This window comes from Elephantulus edwardii, unplaced genomic scaffold, assembly GCF_000299155.1.
Source record: "Elephantulus edwardii isolate Elephantulus edwardi_28Jun2011 unplaced genomic scaffold, EleEdw1.0 scaffold00013, whole genome shotgun sequence".
Taxonomy (NCBI): Eukaryota; Metazoa; Chordata; class Mammalia; order Macroscelidea; family Macroscelididae; genus Elephantulus; species Elephantulus edwardii.
In genome coordinates, this window is record NW_006399763.1 from 14,747,694 (window position 1) to 14,770,142 (window position 22,449).

At 36.2% G+C, this 22,449-nt stretch overlaps 1 protein-coding gene across 1 annotated transcript in view; it reads left to right on the forward strand.

The window, feature by feature from the left end:
* The window catches only part of ASCC3 (activating signal cointegrator 1 complex subunit 3), a 451,184-nt gene that overhangs the window by 223,479 nt on the left and 205,256 nt on the right, over window positions 1–22,449 (forward strand). Inside the window, exon 13 of the mRNA XM_006881191.1 lies at window positions 14,570–14,704. Coding sequence (XP_006881253.1) covers window positions 14,570–14,704 — 135 coding nt within the window. The remainder of the gene's footprint in view (window positions 1–14,569; window positions 14,705–22,449) is intronic.

The following is a 22,449-nucleotide window of genomic DNA, read 5'->3' on the forward strand; positions in this document are numbered from 1 at the left end:
TAAGTTGTGCCAAGCAATCTGGAGGACAGCCAGCTGGCCCACTGACTGGAAGAGATCGGTTTTGTTTCCATTCCAAAGAAAGGTGACCCAACTGACTGTGGAAATTATCGAACATTATCATTGATATCTCATACAAGCAAGATTCTGCTGAAAATTATCCAAAAATGTTTGGAACAATATGTCAACAGAGGACTGCCAGATGTGCAGTCTGGACGTAGAAGGGGTCGTGGTACTAGGGATATTATAGCTAATATTAGCTGGATCTTGGCAGAAAGCAAAGAATACCAGAAGAATGTCTAACTTTGCTTCATTGACTATGCAAAGGCTTTTGACTGTGTGGATCACAACAAGCTGTGGCTGGCTCTGAGAAGAATGGGAATCCCAGAACATTTGACTGTGCTAATGTGAAACTTTTGATTAGAATAGTATAGAATGCTTTAAAAATTATTTGTTATTTGTTGTTTGTTGTTGTGTACCGTCGAGTTAGAACCGACCTATAGCTGACCTTCTGACGAGTTTTCAGAGGCAGTTAATCACACAGGATGAAATTGCCCATATTTATCACACAAAGCATCTCCTGGCCTCGAACTGTGTGCCTTTGAGATTATAAAAACCATTTTAAAATCTATATTAAATCAAATTCTTTCATATTGGTACATTAATTACAATTGCTATTCAAATACAGTACATTGTTAAACAATGTGAAGTTGTTTTAAATGCAAAACAAGTTCGTAAAGTCATAAAGATAATATAAATTTAAATAAATTATGCTGCCAGGAAATCAAAAGATGACTTGCATTGGATAAATCTGCTGTTAGGGACCTCTCTAGAGTAATGAAGAGCAAATATGCCATTTTTGGGAGCAAGGTTCACCTGATCCAGGCTATAGTCTTCACAATTATTTGCTATGTGTCAGAAAGCTGGGCAATGACTAGGGATGATAGAAAGAGAATTGATGTCTTGAGGTGTGGTGCTGGAGAAGATTATTGAATATACCTTAGACTGCTAGGAGAACAAATAGGTTCGTCATAGAGAGAGTGAGGACAGGCTGCTCCTTGAAGGCAGTTTCCGAGGTTTCGTCTGACATACTTTAAGCATGTTGCAAGGTGGGACCAGTACTTGGAGAGGGGCATAATGCTTGGAAGGTTGGAGGGACAGCAAAGGAGAGAAAGACCCCCAAAGAGGTGGATTGATTCAGTGATTGGGGTAATGAGGGTAGGTGTGTCAGACAATAAGATTGGCACAGGATAGAGCAGGGTTCAAGGCTGTTGTACATGGGGTCACAGAGAGTTAGAAACCACTTGATGGCACATAGCAACAACAATAACAACAACAACAGTGCCTTAGAAAAATGATCTTGCTCCAGTACATACCTTCTATTTTCAAAAATCTAAAGAATATATTAAAAATATCTAAAGTATCACACCTTTACTATTTAAATGTGAAGTTGAAGAAAGTAATGCCAGATTGAAAGGATATTATAAATAATAATTTACTAAAAACAACCAGGTAAAATCTTGTATAGTAAAAAGAGGGTGCAACAATGAATGAATGGAATTCCAAAATCTCTGTAGATGTTCATTGAAATGAAAAATAAACAAACTAAATTAAGAAAAAAAATAAAGCTTAAAAAAAAAGAGCAATGCATTGAAAGCATTTCTTTTAAAATTGAGTAGACTACTTCTTGATATACTTTTATGATACATTAGTATTTTAGAGATTGGGATGAAGTTAAACTATTTCATATTTATTAATATATTTTTTTAAATGTCTTAATATGTGGTAACTTAATTGTAAGATAACATTTTTATACTGGGCATCAGCAAAAACAGGATGATAGGTATTTTTGCTATCATGGTATATTATGTAAACTAAATCCTCCAGGAGTTGTTTTTATTTTCAATTAAGTATATTGAGAACAACTATTCTTTAGGCTTTATATTATGTACTGTGCTGTGGAATTCTTTTAACCAGATAGATCAGTTGAAGCTCCTAACAACCTAAATGTACAAATTGAAATATATTAAAACAATTTTTATTCATGAGCTGACAAGGAATGTATTTCACATTCAGAATAGTGCCCTAAATATAATTCAGTAATGCTAACCTGAATCTTTTTATCACTTAAAGGCTTAAGCTTCTTGAAAAGAACTGCAGCTTCTCAGCATGAGAGTCCGGGGCAGCCTCTGAACTGGGAGTGTAGATCTAATTACACAGCTTGGAGCTGTGGAACCACTTCGCACTATTTCAGATTACTTTCCTTGGCTTATTTGCATAATATAATGCTTGAAAACTAGTCCGTGAATTATACAGTTTTCTGAAATAACTGAGAGAGACAAAATTAACCCTATTTGAAGTAGTTTTTATCTTTACAGTATATCTGATAAATAAATTACTCAAGTTTTTAAAGAGAAATATATGCTTTTATAATTTGATTATCAGTCATACCTAATAAATGCTCCTTTTTAAATGCTAATTGTTAGTACACTCATGACAAAAAAACTCAAAAGATTTAAAGCTCATCCTTCTTAGCTCTACGTTTTGTAATAATACTTTATTAATATATTCCAGATGTAGTAGTTTCAAGTTTTTTATTGTTTTTGAAAAGTAAGAATGTTTGCTTTTTTTAATAGCCAGCGGTAGTAGTGCCTAGATAGTTTTGCTCTAATAACTTTATATGAATTCCAGTTCAGACTTTTAAAAAGAAAAGAAAAAACACCACTAACCTGTCAGAATAGTTTCCTTTATGAGTTGTTTTTTTATTTTATATATCACAAAATTTAAATCTGACAATGATAACTAAATACACCACCATCCACACATCTCGCCTGCATAATAATAAATAATACTAATAATACTTCAGAAACCTCTGAAGAGCATAAACTGTTAAGCATTTGAATACTTTCTACACTTATCCATAGATGCCTTGGAAGAAAGACATGGCATTCTACTTCCAAAAAATGTCACAGCCTTGAAAATTGTTTGGGATGCAGGTCTGTTTGACATTCATTGGATTGCTTGAATCAGAATCCATTCAGTGGTAACTAGTTTCTCATAGTTTTCTCAGTTCCTTCAAGTCAGGGTCAACTTATAGTCTCCCTTCCATTGGGTTTCCTAGACTAAATCACACAGAAGGAGATTGCTTATATTTCTTTCTTGGAGTTGCTGGTGGATTCAAACCACCAGAGAGGCGTGGCCTTTGGATGAACAGCACAGCTCCTGATGAACCATGACACCACAGCTGCCTAGCTGCTTTCCAGTTAGCATATTTCTGTACTATCAAAAGAGTAAATTTAGTTTATTAAATATCTGTGGATATTTTGCCAATAAATTTAAGTAAAAATAAGAAAGTCATTAATTGATTTAAGTATAGGTTTAGCTGTACTCTCCATATGTCTATAAATGTTTTGCTCTTTATTTCTGTAAAGGTGTCAAAGTATTAACATAGTCAATGTCCTGTTACAATTTAAGTGTTTATTTTTAATACCTTTTAATGTCTTATTGTCAAAATAAAATTAGAGGGTGGTTTTTGTTTTAGCTGATCTTTAGTATCTGAATGTGAGCAATCATTTACTGAATGTGCACTGAATGATAACAGTAAGATAAGAGGATGACAAGGTAACCCCAGAGTTAGTAATATAAGCAGGTCCTTAGTACCCAAGAAGCAAAATACAGCTTGATGGAAAGAGAACAGGCTTTTGAATATAAAAATCTGGGGCTGATTTTGACTAGCAAGTTATTTTAAATCTCTGAACTTCAAATTTCTAATCTCTAAAATGATACTAAGATCACCCATCTCGTGTTGTATTAAAAGAGCTAACATGAAAAGCATTGGGCCTAGTTCACAGTGAGAGCTGCACTGTCAACCCAAAAGACCTGGTTGGAATTTAACAGCTGTTCCAGGAGATAAAGATGGACAGTCTTCTCCCTTGCAATTAACGGTCTCTGAAAATCCCCTGGAGGCTTAGCAATGTGTTGGTCTGAATTAAGGTACATGACAACAGCCACCCACCACTACAGTGGAACCATTCTGGTCATTTAAAAAAAAAAAGAAACACCACACACACACACAACAAAAACAACAAAACTTCAAATCTACTGCCCTCACTCGAGTTGCTTCAGACTCTAGCATTACCCTGTCTTTTTCAGAGGATATAAATTTTGAGAGCAGAAAACTGATCTTTTTCTCAAAGATACACTGGTGGATTCAAAGCACCAGAGCACATTTACAGACTCTGCCAACAGAGCTCCTCCTTCTAGATCATAGGGACCCCTTAGGAAATAAATTCCAACTCATGTGGACCTTTCACAGGGTTTCCAGATCTATTTATTTGTTAAAATGTATGCTTTAAGTCAGGATTCTCAAACTTTTAAAATTCTTCAGAGTCACCTGTGGAGCTTAATAAACTAGGTTGCTGGACACCACCCTCCAACCTCTTAGTTCTGATTCAGGTGATAACTGATAACCAGTGCTGATACTTTGGCCCTCACAATTGAGGAAGCTGGTTAAGGAAAAGCTCCATTCACTTCCATTGAGTTAGACTCTTAACTGACTTACCATTGAATTTCCAGTGTTGTAAATCACAGGGCTAGGAGATTGGCCATCTTTCTTCCACAAAACTACTGGTGTATTCGAACCACCAGAGAAGGGCAACCTGTGGGTTGTTGTTTTTGTTGTTGTTGTTATGTGCCGTCGAGTAGCCTGTGGGTTAGCAGTACCAATTCCCCTGGACTAATGCTGCTAGAACGCCCATGGATTAAGAAAAGTGGGAAGAATTGAGAGCAAGGCAGTAAGTGATTATGCTCACAATGTTATGAAAACATTGACCTCTGCGCTAAGTTCCCCAACACAAAACAGTGTTTATTAACTCATACAAGAGCCAGTTCTTTAATGTAAAATACCATTTCTTAACAGCAGATTTCTGTGGCACCTCTGTCTGCCATCTTCTGTCTTTTCCAGATATATTTAAATTCTTGATCTTTCTTCTTAGTAGAAATTCATTATAAAGATTCTTTGATTCAAGATTTTATACTTAACCCTTTACCTCTTTTTGGTTTCAATTACTTAAAAATCTAAAAATTCTTATTCATTTTGGTTCTCAATCTGAAAGGGCTAAATGTTTTAAATTATTTTGTATGATACCATACAGAAAAATATATATATATATTTACAAATGAGTAGTAAATTCTTGCTAATGGAAAATCGCTGCTAGTTTATAGTGTTTATTTACTAAGCTGTTAATTTTGTCATTTTTGTCAAGTTAATAAGTGTTTATTATTATAACAGTTATGCTAACAGGGAGCTCTGCTGGCTCAGTGGTAAGGAGGTATGCTTCCAGTGCTAAGGAACTCAGTTCAAATCCACCAGCTGTTCCATAGAAGGATGGGTAGTCTCCTCCATTGTGATTAACTGCCTCTAAAAATTGGTTGGAAGGTCAGCAATGGGTTGGTTCAGACTCAACAGTATACAATAGCAACAGCAGTGGTGCTAATACTTCAAGACAGTGAAAGACTAGATAACAAAAGTTCTCACAGTTCCTTGACAATGTCTTAGTGTCTACTAGTACTTCTTAGTCACTGTAGATTCAGTTCTGACTCATAATGACCCTATGTATGGAGAGTAAGAACTGCTCTATGGGGTCTTCAAGTCTGTGACTTTTTGGAAGCAGATTGCTTGTTCTGCCTTCTTCATGCTTCTGTTTGGATTTCAATTAAAAGGCTTTGAGTCTGGCCGCATAGGAAGTTGTACTGCTATCCCAAAGGCTGTGCTCTTCCAGTAATTAGAATCAACCAGCAGCTCTGAGAGAGAAAGATAGGCAGTCTCCCAAGCGATTTACAGCCTAGGGAATCCAAGTGGAAGGTCAGTTAAGAGTGGGTTCCCTCTCTGTGGAAGTAAGTCTAGCATTTAACCCTTTCACCATCCCGGGCCTCTTAGAATTTGTTAGAAAGGCAAGTTACTCTCTTTTTCCAGGCCATGTAATGAAAAACTGGAAAGAGCAATTTATTTTTATTAAATTGGTTTCCTTATCAAGTTTGTATATAGTGTGTCTCAGACTCTTCTTCATTCACATTGTGTTCCATAGACTCATTCTCATGCCTTATGTTTTATAAAATGAATCACCATTGGCCCTTGCCAGTCATTACCCGTTATTTTACCCAGATCCTTCGCATTTACTTCTCCCTCTCCCTCCACCCACCAAACTGCGCAACCGTTTGGTTTCACCCCTACTTATCCTCCCTGCTCCGCTCTCCCACCCACCCCCGTTGAGTTCCCATACATATTTTTCTAGTTATATTTCTGTTTCAAAATAATGATATTATGCAGTATGTGTTCTTATGAGACTGCCTTAGTTCAGCATAATGCTCTCCAGCTTCTCCAAAGTTACATAGTATTTTTCTAAATCATTGCTCCTGAATGCTGCATAATATTCCATTGTGTGAATGTACCATAATTTCTCAATCCATTCAATTGTGGTTGGACACTTAGGCTGTTTCCATGTTCTCTCAATGGTGGATAACACTGCTATGAACATTAGTGTACAAATCTCCATTTGGGTCTCAGCTCTAATTTTCTTGGGGTTTATTCCTAATAGTTGAACACCTGGGTCCTAAGGAGTTTTTATGTTCAGCTTTTTAACAAAATACCAAAATGTCTTCCAGAGTGGTTCGGTCATTTTACAATCCCACCAACAGTGTATGAGAGTTCCCATCTCTCCACATCCTTTCCAGCATTTATTGCTTGTTTTCCTGCTAAATTTTGCCACTGCTACTGGGATAAGATGATGTCTCATTGTGGTTTTGATTTACATCTCTCTTATTGCCAGTGATTTTGAGCCTTTTTTCATGTGTTGGCCCCCAGAATGTCTTTCTATGTGAAGAGTCTTTCCATGTTTTTTGCCCATTTCATAATTGGGTTATCAGTCTTTTTCTTCTGGAGGCCCAGGAGTATTCTACAAACTTTTGTTATGAGACCCTTTGCTGAAATGGTATTGCCAAATGTCTGTTCCTCATCAGTAGGCTTTCTTTTCACTCTGTTGGCAAAAGTTTTTGGTGAGCACAGAGATTTATTTATACCATACTCATTTTTCAAGGAGATAAAAAGGGAAATTATCAAATACATTTAGATCGAAAAGAGAACCCAAATAAGCAAAGCACTTCTGAAAAACATAAATGAAGTGGGAGGCATAGCACTCCCTGACTTCAACACCTACTACACAGCAGTACTAATAGGAGCAACATCATACTGTAACAGTAACAGGCACATAGATTAGTGGAACAGAATTGAGAACCCAGAAATAGACCAAACTATCTATGCTCAACTGATATTCAACAAGGAGATCAAAGCTATCAAGTGGGAAAATGACAACCTCTTCAACCAATGATGCTGGCAAAATTGGACTGCTACCTGCAGAAAACTAAAATAGGGTCCACATCTCACATCATATAAAAAAATCAACTCAAGGTGGATCAGGGACCTGAGAGTAAAGCCCCAAACCATAAAGTTCATCAGAGACAAAACACGAGACTGCCATATAGAGTCAGAAATGCAAAAACTGCAAAGGATAAAATGATGCATGGGACCTTCTAAAGAACAGTTTGTGTTTTTAACACAGTCTACAGGTGATTTTTAGGCATTCTGAAATTTTTGAGCCATTGCTTGATTAACTGTAGTGTTTTCACTTACATTGTCCCTTCTTCGGTGATCAAATTAATCTTGTGGTGACTTTATCTGCTTTTTTAGGGGAGATAAGATTTAAAGAGGTTAAATATTTTTTTCTAAATTACATTGTGATTTAGTATTAACTCAAAGTTTTTGGGCTTTTTCATATTCTCTCTTCTTTTGACTACACCTTGAAAGAATATCCTACTCACAAATTCTGGGATTTTATGTTGTTGTTATTATCTGAGTTTTAGTCTTACCATAATTTTAATCAGGATCCCACATAAAGAACACTTTCTTTGCTAAGTTAAATAACAGAAACTATAGCCAAAATCTGATACTTTATTTCTTCCAAGACTGGTTTATGTGTTTAATAGCTTGGTTAGCTACATAAAAAGCTACATAAAAGATTTTTAAATGCATGCCTTAATATTAACTCCAAGGAATTATTTACCCTAACAAATCTAAAGGAAAAGATACATTTTCTTGGGCAATATTTATCTGCATTATTGACTTAAATCTACTTTTCTAAACTTTTTAATGACACATGTCCATTGAACTGCTCTTTGTTCATCAACAATATTTCTAAGGTTAATTTGGAGTTATTTCTGCCAAATGAAATGTTATTATCCTCTCAGCTAGTTATAATTTTCATATGAATCTATTTAAATTAATTAGCCAAATTAACAAACCATAAAATCAAAATATGTTTATTGAGACCCAAAACCTCATAATAACTTCTTATTGGAGCCTCTAGACAGAAAATTTATAATAAGAGAGTTTATTTTACTGAACAAGACATGATAGATCTTTTAATAAGAAGAAATTGGTGCTTTAAGTTGTAACTAATATTTCTCTTGTCTGCTGTAGAAAATAATTTGCGAAATGATAAGTTGACAAATCTTACTGAAATAATTAATGAAGATTTAGGGTCATATTTTATTTCCCCTTATGTTCTCTCTGTCTGTTATTTAAGCAGGATTTACATAACATGACATTTGAATTATGGAAAATATAGATTGCTTACAAAACTCTAGCCCATCTGGGAAACGAATCTTGTATTTATGCTGGTTATAGAAAATATCTTAGAATTTCTTGGTATTTCATGTGTATTGATAAATAAGAGTAAACTATTAGCATCTGAGAACTGGACAGTGACTAAAGATGACAGACGAATAATTGGTACTCTTGAGCTATGATGCTGGAGAAGACTATTAAACTATCGACTGCCATGAGAACAAATAGGTCTGTCCTGGAAAGAATAAAACTAGATTGCTGCTTGGAGGCAAGGCACTCCATCTCACAGACTTTAGGTGTGTTGTCATGAGGGGCCAGTCCTTGGGAAGGACTGTCATGCTGGGAAAGGTCAGTGCAAGGGAGGAAGACCTTGAATAAGATGGATTGACACAGTGATTATGGTAATGAGGTTGGGTCGGTTGGAGAGGGTAAAATTGCCTCAGAATAGAGCAAAGTATGATAGCCTAGTGGATAAGAAGCTGTGCTGCAATCCTGAAGGCACCCAGTTTGAATCCACCACCTGCTCTTTGGAGAGAAGGATGGGCAGACTCCTGTGCAGTTAATTGCCTCTGAAAACCCCCTGGAGAGTTGGCAGGGTGTCAGTCTGACTCAACTGTGCATAACAAAAGTAACAGGGTATGGTTCAGAGCCTTTGTTGATGAGATCTCTTTGCAGTCCCAGAGGCTAGTGGTTCAAATCCACCAGCTTCTCTATGGGAGAATAATGGACAGTATCCTCTCCTGTGGTTTACTGCCTCTGAAAACCCACTAGAAAGTGAGCTATGACTTGGTTCCAACTTGATGTCACAGAATAACATCAATTGTAGTTGACTCAGTGGCACATAACAATTAGCAAATTTCTTTCAATTTATTCTTCCTAGTGTGGCTGTGGTATTTGTTTTTCCCCCTTTAAACATTTAATTTGTTGTTGTTGTTATGTACCATCAAGTCACCGGCAACTCATAGTGACCCTTTGTACTCTGGCTCTGAAACTTGCCCTATCCTGAGCCAAGTCTCATCTTCTCTGACAAACTTATTCCAATTTCTCTAGTCACTGAGTCAATCCATCTCATTCTGGGTATTCCTTTCCTGCCCTGTCCCTCTACTCTTCCAAGCATAATGTCCCTCTCCAATGACTGGTCCCTTCTGGCTATGTGCCCAGAGTATGTGAGACATATCCTTGCCTCTAGGAAGCAGCCTGGTTACACCCTCTTCATGACAGACCTGTTCATTCTGGCAGTCCATGGTATATTTAACACTATTATCCAGCACCAAAACTCAAAGACATCAGCCAGTCCTTGTATTATCATTGCAAATACCTATTTAGGAACAAAAAGTTAAAAATAGTAGAAATTAATTAATTTCATAAAACAGGGTTGTGGTCCTGTCAGTATTTGTTACTCTATTTTTCTGTACACTACCCCTACATATTATCACTGTTATTTTTAGGTGATCCTTGAAATCTCTATTTTAACAAGCACTGGTGTAGTCTGTAAAGGATTGCACTACTTATCAAAAGACTACTTCTCAGAACGTTGGAATCCACCAGCCATCCTCTGCACAGAAGAAAGAGGGCGAGTCTCCTTTTTTTAAGATATGTAGCCTCAGAAAACTCGGCAGAGGGGCATTGTGAGCCAGAATTAATTCTTTGGCAATGAGTGCATTTAAGACATGCTTATGAAGTGATCACTGGTTATTAGTGTCTAAAACCTTGGAAGAGAACTGTTCCTAATCCAGTAAAAGTAACCAAGACCACATATCCTAATTAATACTATAAAGTTTCTTCTATCCACCCAGGTCCCTGTGTCAGCAGACTAATAGTGTTGATTATCACAAGGATTTTTCTTCTCTATAAGAGCAGTTTTCCAATTTAGAAAGTATGATAAAATTGATCTTTATATCCCTGGTTCTTAGGGTCCAGATAGCAACAAAACTCAAATTCACTGTCATTGAGTAGGTTCTGACTAATAGTGACCATCCATTGAGTGTCTAAGGAGCCACTGGTAGATTTGAACCATTGAAGACATGCAGTCTTTCGGTTAACAGCACTAGTCACTACACGGCTCTCAGTATACGTCCGTACCAGGTACTCCTTAATTCCCTATGGTGAATAAACTTCTTCTGTGGTCAGAGTTCCCTATGTATGTTATCCACACCTCATTCTTCCCTTGGTTCAGTAGCTTAAAATATATTTATAGTTTTATCTCCCTTCTTAAATTGTATATATCTTTAGAGAAGAGAACATATCTTACCCATTTTCCTAGCACTTCCTCATAGACAGTACCTCACACTTGTATATTCAGAAAATATTTTTGAAGTAGAAAATATTTCATGTTTCTTTGATCCATTCATAAGAGATAAGGGGAAGGACTTGGAATTGTCTCCATACTCAGAAGCATTTCAGTTAGTGAATAAATTGCTAAATTCACTGTAATTCATGTTTCCATACATTTAACTTGTTGAGGTAAATGAGGTTTTCAGTAGGAAAAGGTTTATTTTTATTCAAGAGAGAAAAATTCTCTAGCCCTTTAAAAGAGTAATGTGCAGTTGACATGCTCATACCTTTTACGTATGACAGTATGATAAAAATGAAACCATTTGTAACAGGTAAAGCTTCAAAAGGGCATTCAAAGTCAAAACTCATTGCCTATAAGTCAGAACTGACTCAGCTGATCTCCAGTAGTTTTTCAGAGGCTGTAAATCACTTGGGAGGAGATTGTCCCATCTTTCTTCTGCAGAGCAGCTACTGAATTCGAACTACTAGTGTTTGGGTTGGCAGCATACCCACTAGGCCTTAAACTCACTAGAGGTCCTTAAACAGCACATTAGGGTTAATAAAATTTTGTGCCTTAATATTAAATAGGTTATTACTGAAGAGCAATGGTGTCACTCTGGAGACTAAGGTGCATCAGATACAGGCCATGGTCTTTGCAATCACTTGTTATGCATCAGAGAGTTGGACAATGACTGGGGAAGATAGAAGAATTGATGCCTTTGAGCTGTGGTGCTGGAGAAGAGTATTGAGGGTACCATGGACTGCTAAGAAAACAAACAGATTCATCCTGGAGAGGGTTAAACCAGGCTGCTCCTGGGAGGCAAGGATTCTGGGTTTCGTCTGACATATTTTGGACATGTTGTAAGGAGGGACCGGTCCTTGGAGAAGGACATCATGCTTGGGAGGGTGGAGAGACAGCACAGGAGAGGAAGGCCCTCTATGAGGTGGATTGATTCAGTGACTCTGGTAATCAGGATGGGTGCATCAGAGATGGTGCGATTGGCACAGGACAGGGCAGGGTTTAGGACTGTTGTACATTGGGTCGCTGTGAGTCACAAGCGACTCGACGGCACATAACAACAACAAGGCATAAACATACAGCAATGAGCCCGAATGACAGTTTCCTGACATTCTGTTGTGGTTGTTGATGTGGGGTTCTGTGGAGTCCACTATGACTCATAGTGAACCTGTGAATAACTTATCTGAACCTTGTCCTATCTTGTACCATCTTCAAGACCTCTAATATAGTTAAACCCATTGTTAAAGTTCCTGTGTCAGTTTCTCTTGTTGAGGATCTTTTTTTTTTCTTTCTGATACTCAAGCTTTCCTCATAAAAGTAAAAGAACATACTCACCTAAATCTGTAACAACATCATCAAGAAAAAGATAATTAAAAAGAGTTTGAGGAATTGATGAGAAGGACTATAATTAGGACCATCAGGTTAATGAGCTGTAAGGGAGCAACTCTAATCGCCTAGTTCATAGGGATTTATTCTGCTAGCCCTAAAGCCATACCTCTCTAAAGCAGTTTGAATCCCCAGGAACTGTGCAGGAAAAGATAGGCACTCTCCTCTTTATACTGTTTATGGCATCCGAACCTACTGGAGGGTGAGTTATAAGAGTCAGGTCCAACTCCACAGCAATGAGTTTAGATTTTTTTCACATGGAACACTGTAGTAACTTCAGAGGGATTTAGAACAGTCAGTTTGGTTACAGGCTGGGGTTAGGGACGCTTGTTTCTCAATCAGACATAGAAAGTGAACTGATTATTTTCAAGTTAAGCATTTTGGGTTGACCAAAAAGAAACAAAGTCTGTGACCCCATGATTTCCACCCTAAGTTCCCCTGCCTCTCTCCCCTTCCCTCTTTGGACTTTTACCCACATTTTGCTAGCTATCCTTCTATTTTTACAATAATGGTCTTATGTAGTATTTGGGGATGAAGAAATTAGGATAGAACTAACTAGTGAGGATCTGAAAAGATCAGGTGACAGTGGACATGGATAAACTGTGATTAATTTTATAGAACACAGTGTATAGGAATGATCATATGAAATACAATGTGAATGAAGGAATGTATGTAACGCAGTGCACATGAAGGAAGCACAATGTATACAAATTCTGTATGCTGACCGATATTTAAAAAAAATAATTTCCCAGGTTAAAAATAAAATAAGGCAAAATATTTTATTTACAACATATAAAAATTAAAAAAAATAGTCATGTGAAAGAATATTGTTTTCATAGTTCTAATTCTGCATACCTTTTTTGTCTTATGGGATATACAGTGCCTATCCATATTTTCCTCCTCTGGGATTTATCAGCTTTTCCACTGATGGTGCATTCTTAAAAAATAGGAAAACCCTACCTTTCCTTAGAAGATTACCACACTCAGTGAAATTTACAGTGTCATAAAAATATCCAAAGACATCTATACAATTTATAACATTCCTTTTTTTTTTTCCTTTCCAATATAGTACCTAAGAACAGGCTTTGGTTAAGTGTTTAGCTTCTAACTGAAAGGCCAGTTATATGAATCGACCAGCAGCACCTCAGGATAAAGATGTGGCATTCAGCTTCCCTAAGGATTATAACCTCCAGAATCCTAGATCTTGTAGCCTAGTAGTAAGAAGCTGTGCTGCAATCCTAACGGCACAAAGTTCAAATCCACCAGCTGCTCTTTGGGAGAAGGACAGGCAGTCTCATCCCATATGGTTTACCTCTGTAACCTGCTAGAGGGCCCACTGTGAGTTGGTTGTGACTTGACAGCACACGATAGCTGCTTGTAGAGTTGTTGTGAATCAGAACCAGGTCTTTGGCAGTGAGTTTGGAATGGCTTTTTGGCAAAGGTATAGTTAAGGGAATTGGAGAAGGTAGGCTGTGCAGGGAGACCATAGCTAAAGAAGAAACTCCACAGAGGAGAGAGAGACAGCATATGCAGATTGCTACTAACCACCCCATAATTTATTCTCTTCAATTTTACTTGTATTCTGTCTGGTGTTAGTTCCAGAAAGTACTTTTTCCTACTTTTTCTTGATAAATTATCCAGATAGGAGACTTTCCTGTAATACGGATACCCACAATTGCTTTGTGAATAATTACACAGGAACATCTACCACAATAAAAAATATTCCAGATACTTCTCCAAAAGCATTTCATCACTAATGGCCCTCAAAATACATTATTATAAATACTTTTCTTAGTATCATTTTGTCTAAATAAGAAAGTTCTTTGCTATTTAGATTTCTCTAAACATCTTTCTGATAGAAGAAATGTCATTGAATGTGATAATCTTCCAAGGAGAAATAAAGCTCTTACTTTTTTTTCCTCTCCTCATAACAAATGAGTATGCTTATCAACCATGTCTTGAAAAGGAAATGCACAAATTTAACTACAAATTCTATAGAATTCATTTACCATGGTATTTTAGAATAGAGACTAATAAAGAAAGCACATTATTGAATTTCCTTTAATTTGCCTTCATATTGTATCTACTTTGTTCTAAAATAAAAAGTTGGAGAACTTATAAATTGGATGTTTATATATGGTAATTCCTACACTAGTGTTAAATTTTCAGTAAATTAATTTCAGTATGAAATAAACAGTTTTTCTTTCTTTTAGGTGATGGTGTTTGTTCATGCTCGAAATGCCACTGTAAGAACAGCGATGTCTCTAATAGAAAGAGCCAAAAATAATGGACATATTGCCTTCTTTTTGCCCACTCAAGGACCTGAATATGGGCAGGCAGAGAAACAGGTAGGGAGCCAAGAGCAATGTGATATAAAATGGAACATATACTGTGCCACGTGTCAGATATTTTGTATATGAAAAATCAGCAGTTTCTGAGAATGTAATAATCTTGCGTTTAGCTTGAGTTGTTCATCTTTTCATGGTTATTTATTATGGTTTGGATTGGATTGCCTCAAAATAAGCCTTGAGTTCCCAACCTATGTGAAAAAAGATCATAAAACCCATAGAGTACATAATGTTTACAACCTGGCCCCCTACACAGAATGCTTGTTGATTCTTAATTAAAGCTGTGAAAATAATTTTTCAACTCAGAAATAAGAAATACAATACTTATGGGGTACAAAATGATCACAGTTTTTAAATATTTTATTTGTATTCCACAAGACTTAACTGTTATTAGCTGTCTGGAATTAATTTATACATTTTCACATTTTATTATGTTACTGAAAAGTATTTAATTCTTAAAATTATAAAAAAGTTTTTCATTTTATGTTTATATTTTAAATTCTGAATATGGTAAACTACTACCACTTGTTTTGATTATTGGAATAACTTTCTGTTTAGAACTCTAATATTTTATGTGTAGTCTTCATTTTATACCATTTCCTTTATGTAAGATTTAGCATATAGAGCTTCATATTTGTACAGTTATTTATTTTTTATTGTTTTCTGAGAGCATTGGCTTTGTTTTCAGTTTCTGAGAGAATTTATTTGAAAAGCTATATTGGTTTTTAAAGTCAGTTTCACATATCAGCTCTACTGTATTTAAAAGCCAAGCCTTGAGAGCCACCTTGTGGATTTCTGGCTGCTTCACACCTCTAAATTCTGAAAGCCGTTGGCAGTTTAAGTCTCATTGCTGGGAGCCGACTCACTATTGAGTTTCCAAGACTGTAAAACACTTGGAATAGGAAGAGGTTGTCCATCTTTCTCCTATGGAGCTGCTGATGAACTTCAGCCACTGGAAATGTGGCCTTTAGGTTAGCAGCACAATTCCTTTAATGTCAACACTTCCATAATTTAAGTATTTTAAAGTAATGTTTATATTATGTATCATCAACGAATATAAATTTTTATTGTGCTGGGGGAAAAATTAACATGGGAAAACAAGTAAAAAATTTTTGCTACATTTGGATAGACTTGAAATTCCTAGTAATTTTTATACATTTTTTTATCTTTATACTTGATTTTTACTGTGATAAAACAGTTACTCATGATTTTTTTTTAAACAAAAATGAATTCCATAAACGTTGAGCAGAGTTTTTTGAGGCATAGTGTATTGTTCACCATTATACTCTCAACTTCTACTTCCCCACCCACCTTGTTCTCTGAGATTATAATACATACTTTTATTTCCATTTTGTCACGTAATCTCTACAACTATTCTGTTCTCTAAAGATTTTTTTGTTTACGTTTTATCAATAAACTAAGAGTAAGAATAAAAAATTTCTTAGAGACTGTAGGTAATAACATAGGTTATTGATGAGTCTTCCTCCAATCCTGATGCCACATTCCTCCTGCTTCCTGAATGACCTGTTCCACATATAGATTGAAAAGGTATAGAGACAGGATGCATCTCTGATGCACTTCCTTCCTGATTTTGAGGAAATAACCTGCTCTGTTCCAAGGACTGCTTCCTGAATAAGTTTCACGTAGGCGCAATTAAGTGTTCTGGGATTCCCATTCTTCTCAAGGTTAACCACAATTTGTTGTGATCCACATAGTCAAATGCCTTTGCATAGTCAATGAAACACAGATAGCCATTCCTCTGGAACTCTTAGTACACTTGAAAGTACTCTTAAAGTACACTTCATCCAGGCTATGGTCTTCTCAATTACTTGCTATGCATCAGAGAGCTGGACAGTGACTAAGAATGACAGAAGAAAAATCAATGCCTTGGGGTTGTGGTCCTGGAGAAGAGTCTTGAATATACCATGGACTGCCAAGAAAACAAATAGGTCTATCTTAGAGAGGATGAAACCAAGTTTCTCCTTGGAGATTAGGATTTTAAAATTCCATCTCACATACTTGGGGCATGTGGCCAGGAGAGACCAGTCCTTGGAGAAGGGCATCGTGCTTGGAAGGATGATAGGACAGCGCAGGAGAGAAAGACTACGGATGAGATGAATTGAAACAGTAAGTAGAGCAGTGGGGGTAGTTGTGTCAGAGTCAGACTAGCTCAGGACAGGGAAGACTTCAGAATTGTGCATAGAGTTGCTGTGAGTTGCAGGTGACTCTACTGTACATAACAACAACCAGGTAATAAGTGAAATTTATAGTTTGAACCAAAGTCTCTGAGACTTTTTTTTTCCCTTTCTTTATTCAAATGGATGAGCATTTCTTCAACCCAGCCTTATTCCTCAGTCCTCATTAGAAAAGATTTTTTTAAAGTGACCTTCTCCCTGGGACAGTTAAATTCCATAATAAAAGACAATTTATCTGATTTTTTAAAATTCTACAATTTAAGATTATTCCTCTTATGCTGATTATATTTGTAATTTTTCTTCTTTAAATTAATTTTGAACTTGAATGGTGCTAACATTCTGCCAATCTTATGGAAGCTGTTATGGTTATGTTGTGTACAGTAGAGTCAGAACCCACCCATAACTGACCCTCAGACAGGTTTTCAGAGGCAGTTAATTACTGGGAAGAGATTGCCTATCCTTCTCCTGCGGAGCAGCTGGTGGCCTTGAAACGCATACTTCAGGATCACAGCATAGCTTCTTGCCACTAGGTCACCAGATCTCCCTGATCATCTTATTGTTGTTAGTTGCCGTTGAGTCGAGTATGACTCATAGCAACCCTTTGAACTACAGATCTGAACCCTGTCTTCTCCTCTGCCGTCTTCACCCTTCCTGACACACTAGATCCCATTACAGCAGTCAATCCATGTGGTTGAAGGTCTTCCTCTCCTTCACCTACCCTCCATCCTTCGAGGCATCATGTCCCTCTCCAAATAATAGCCCCTTTTAGCAACATGCCCAAAGTATGTGAAGCGGAGCCTTATCATTCTTGCCTTCAAAGAGCACTCCAGCTGCACCCTCTAGAGTCTGGCACTCATGGGATGGATGTTCAGTGCTCTTCTCCAACACCATAGCTCAAAGGCATCAATTCTTCTGTCATCCTTATTTATTATTCAGCTCTCAGGTACCCTGATAAAAGTAGGAGATATTTCTTCTGTATTTTTGGAAAGTGTTAAGTATTCAAACCATTAAAATAAAGGTAAATTAGAAGATAAACACATAATCTTTTATGTAGAAATGTAGCTTCATTGCTTCTATTAATGGAAATACAATAAAATCCCTACCACACCACAATGATACTTTACCCTTAAATATATATAATGTAGCCATCTAAATTCCAGACTTTCCAAGTACAGTTTTTAAAGTCATTGGTTAGTGTTACCAAAGATAATAGAACTTTTTTAATATAACTAATGAAACTCTAGTGAGGAAATTTTTTTCTCTCTCTCCCCTTCTATCTTTTCCTTTCTCTAACTCTCTTGTCATCTCATCTCTTCTCATTTCTATGTGTGTGGACATGTGTGTACATGTATGTGTGCTTGCGTGCACTCTCCTGTATGCATGCATGCATGTGAGGAAGAAGGATAGTATGTAGTAAGAGAGTAAAAGTAGTATTTGTATGTGTAAGCTGCAGTTACATCTGATTCCTTCTCACCAGTAAGTAGCAGTTTAACTTCATAAAATGTCAGTGGTTCAAATCCATTAGCCTCTCTGAGAAGGATGTGCAGTCTCCTCTCATAAAGATTTACAGCCTTGACAACCCAATAGACAGACACTTTGACTCAGAATTGCCTCTACTGCAGTGAGTTGGGTGGTTCTGGATGGTTAAATAAGTAAGAAGGTAACTATAAGAAAACTCATTGAAATTGGATTAATGAACATGGAAAACTACTCTTGACTTCATGTCTGTTTCATAGTGGAGAACAAGACTAGATAGAATTGGGTAATGAGTGCAGAAACAGAAAATTCAAATGTTGACATTATTTTTGAGAAGTTAATGTATCTACAGAAGGGAAATTTTATCTACTTAAGGGAAATTGTATCTACAGAAGGGAAATTTTATCTACTTAAGGGAAATTGTATCTACAGAAGGGAAATGGATGGTATCTAGAAAAATAGGAAATGTACCAAGAAAGATAGCCTTCAAAGTAGAAGTGATATACTGAAATTTTGCTGAATCTGTTGGCTGCTAATAGACAAGTTGGAAACTTGTAACTCTACCCAGAGGCATACAGAAGTGCTAATCTAGTTTAGAAAATCTGATGGAACATAATTCTGTGCATCACATAGTGCTGCACTGAGTTGGAATAAACCCTGGCAACTGAACTGATTAGCCAAAATAGAGTGTAAAAGGATTGAAGTTGATTCATTATCCATATAGGAAAGTAAAAGACCAACAGATAATACAATATTAATGATAAGGCAATAGGCAACAGGATACAAAAAATATGTGGAATGATTTTCCTTAAAAGGGAGAGAGGGTGATTTATTTTTTTATACATATAATACAAAGAAAGAGGAGAAAGATTCATTTAATGAGACACTTATTTCTTGTACATGACAGGAAAATGAGGTGTTTCCTCTGATGGCTTAGATTTTACTATGAATCAGTTGTTAAGGTCATTCTCTGAGAGTTAAGGGTAAATGATGTGGCCAGAAGTTGAAGAGAGCAGAAAACTTAGAGATGTTGTGAAACGTGTGGATACCCAGATTGAATAGACATGATAAAGTTGATGTCCAATGTTAAGAGGTTTTGATCATGACTTTTAAATAGTCATAAATTGACCAGTTTTGTGATTTTTCTTTTGGCATTTTGCCAGTTCAGTATTATAGAAGGGCAACCAAGTTTAAGAAGCTGGCATAATAGTAGCTAAAATGATGTGATATGTAAGCTTAGTAAGGAACATGGTTAAGGATCTCCACATGGTGAAGAAGAGTGGTACTGGTGCCGATTATAATGAAAAGAAAGAAAGTATAAAATTTATGTTCTGCTTGGAAACGTAAAGTCAGCAGAAGAAGAGAAAAACACTCTTAACAAGATGGAATTACACAATGGCTGCAACATGGATTTAAGCAGAGCAGAGATTATGAGGATGATATACAGGAAGGCAGGGTTTTGTTCTGTTGTATATGGGGTAAGTCAAAGTCAACTCCACCACACCTAACAAAAACATCTAGGCATTAGAGTCAGGACTCTGTAACCAAGAGCCTTGAAGTTCTGATCACAGCCTGATTTAGAACTACCAGTTTTGCTGATCTCGAGAATACCTAATTAGGAAGCTCTGGCTAATTCAAATCACGAGTCTATGGTTGGTAGCCAGTAGGACTATTAGAGAATGTCATTTTTTATAGCCTCAGATCTCCAGACGACTTTTCCAAAAGTAAAGTCATGTATTGATGTATGTTCCTACCAGTGTCAACAAAGTTATAAGTAATGGCTAATGTCCACTATTTTGATTAACTTTATAAACATTGAATAATAAAAATAATACTTCCAAAAGATTAAGAGAGAAATCTGGTGACCTAGTGGGAAAAAGTTATGCTGCCAACTCAAAGGCAGGTGCCTTGAATCCATCAGCTGCTCCATGGGAGAAAGATGAGCAGTCTCCTCTCATGCTATTTCAATCTCTAAAAACCAATTCAGGAGTCTAATAGGAGTGGATTCCTACTAAACAGAATATAAAAACAACAACAAATTATTAAAACTTTATTATTAGTTAATAGCATTACTAAGGTATGATATCAACTGGGAGACAATATATTCATCTTATTGTTTAAACTTTAGTTTGTGTAGTAACAGCTAAGTTATTCCTTCCTTCTCCATTTAATCCAAATTAAATATACCTTAACAAAAATAAATTTTATCAGAAGACTTAAAGAGGTCATTATAAATTATCTCTGCAATATCTCTGTTCTTTCTCATGGAGGGTTTGTATTAGAACTTAAGTTGTTTATCACTTCTTTTTAATTTTTTTATCTATGATTACACAAATTTTAATATTCTTCTATTTTTCCTGAACTGCTTCCCATCATATTTTCGTCTTTAAAAAGAAAAAAAAAGTCCCCATGTTAAATCTTGTATTTTTATTAACTTGGATATCAATTCTGGGAAGTGATGACATTTAAATCTCATTTTTAAATGTAACACGCTGATTTTCTATCTGATAGGTAGGAAAAAGATATATATGCAGTCATGGGAAGGAACCTTGCATATTTTAAATAGGAGAAATGAATGTAGTATCTTCTGTCCCCACCAGATGCTCCCAGGAGAAAGATGGGCAGACTTGTCCAGTATGATTTATAGGCTCTGAAAATACACTAGAGTGTCTGCTATTAATATGTTCCAACTTAATAGCAATAAGTTTTAAATATCCTAATAGATTATCTTAATAGATGTCCATTCTATTCTAATTTTATCAACTATAAACTATATGTGAGAAGTTAACTTTTAAAAAGTTGGAAGGTAAAACAGGAGGAAACTAAACTTACATATTCTTAACCTACGCATGTAACTTCCTTTACTTTTCCAAAGCTGTGCTCTTTTGCCTTTGTGTAGATATCCTTTACAAAATGAGAGTACAGCTCCATCTCATATCACTTCTTTTGGGAATCCATGCTTTGTTCAAAGAATGTGAATATGATAAATGATATCTCTGCAACTATACAGAAGGTAGCAAATTCAGGACTTGAGATAGAGATCAATCTGGACAAACAGGCTGACAGAAATAGTTACTGTTTAGAATCTTCAGAAAGCAGTAGGCATATTATAAAAAGCAAGTTTAGCTCCATAGGTGTCTGGTCTTGACTTTACCTTCTTTAATCTTTCCATATGAAATTCCTGTTAAATAATTCCTTATATTTCTGTTAAAGGGAGGTTTTGTAGAGATGCTATCATATCTGTTTACATGTGTTTTAATGTGAATACATTGTATCATCTTTCACCACTTTCCTTTAATAATTAAAATGATCTTTCAAATCAAAAAGATGTTACCTTGCTCCAGAGCTCTGGTGGCCTGTTGGTAAGAAACTGCACTATACTCCCTAAGGCATGTGGTTCTAATCCATAGTAACCCTGTGAACAACAGATGTAAGCAAATGAATATGCCTGTGTTCCAAGAAACCTTTAATTACAAAACTGATCATTATTCCATAACTTACCAGTTCCTCTCGTAAGCAATATTTTGCCTATTTTTGTTTATTTTTTTAACTCAAAAGTTAATCCCACAGCTCACATAGGGTTGTGAACAAAATAAAATCAACAAAACATTCCAGAGCCAACCTTCATCCAAGACAAGAACTAACCTTTCTAAAGCCAAGGGTTACACACATGAATCTTCATCTGAAGACTAAGTCCAATTATGAAAGTTCCTATCTAGGGAGATCTGATGCTACTAAAAAAAGAAAAAAAAATATGTAATTGACTCTTAATTTAAATTCACTCAGTCACTCATTACCATCAGGTCAGAACAGACACATACCTGAGACTGTAAATTACAGGGGAAGAGATTACCCATATTTCTTCTGTGGAGCCACAGAAAGCAACCCCAGAAACATATACAGTCTGAAACCACTTTCATAACAGTTTTGAAATGACAAAACTGCATAAATGAAAAACATGTCAGTGGTTTTAAGGAATTGTGTTGTTGTTGTTATGTGCCGTCGAGTCATTTCTGACTCATAGCGACCCTATGCACAATAGCCCTAAACCCTGCTCTATCCTGCGCCAACCGC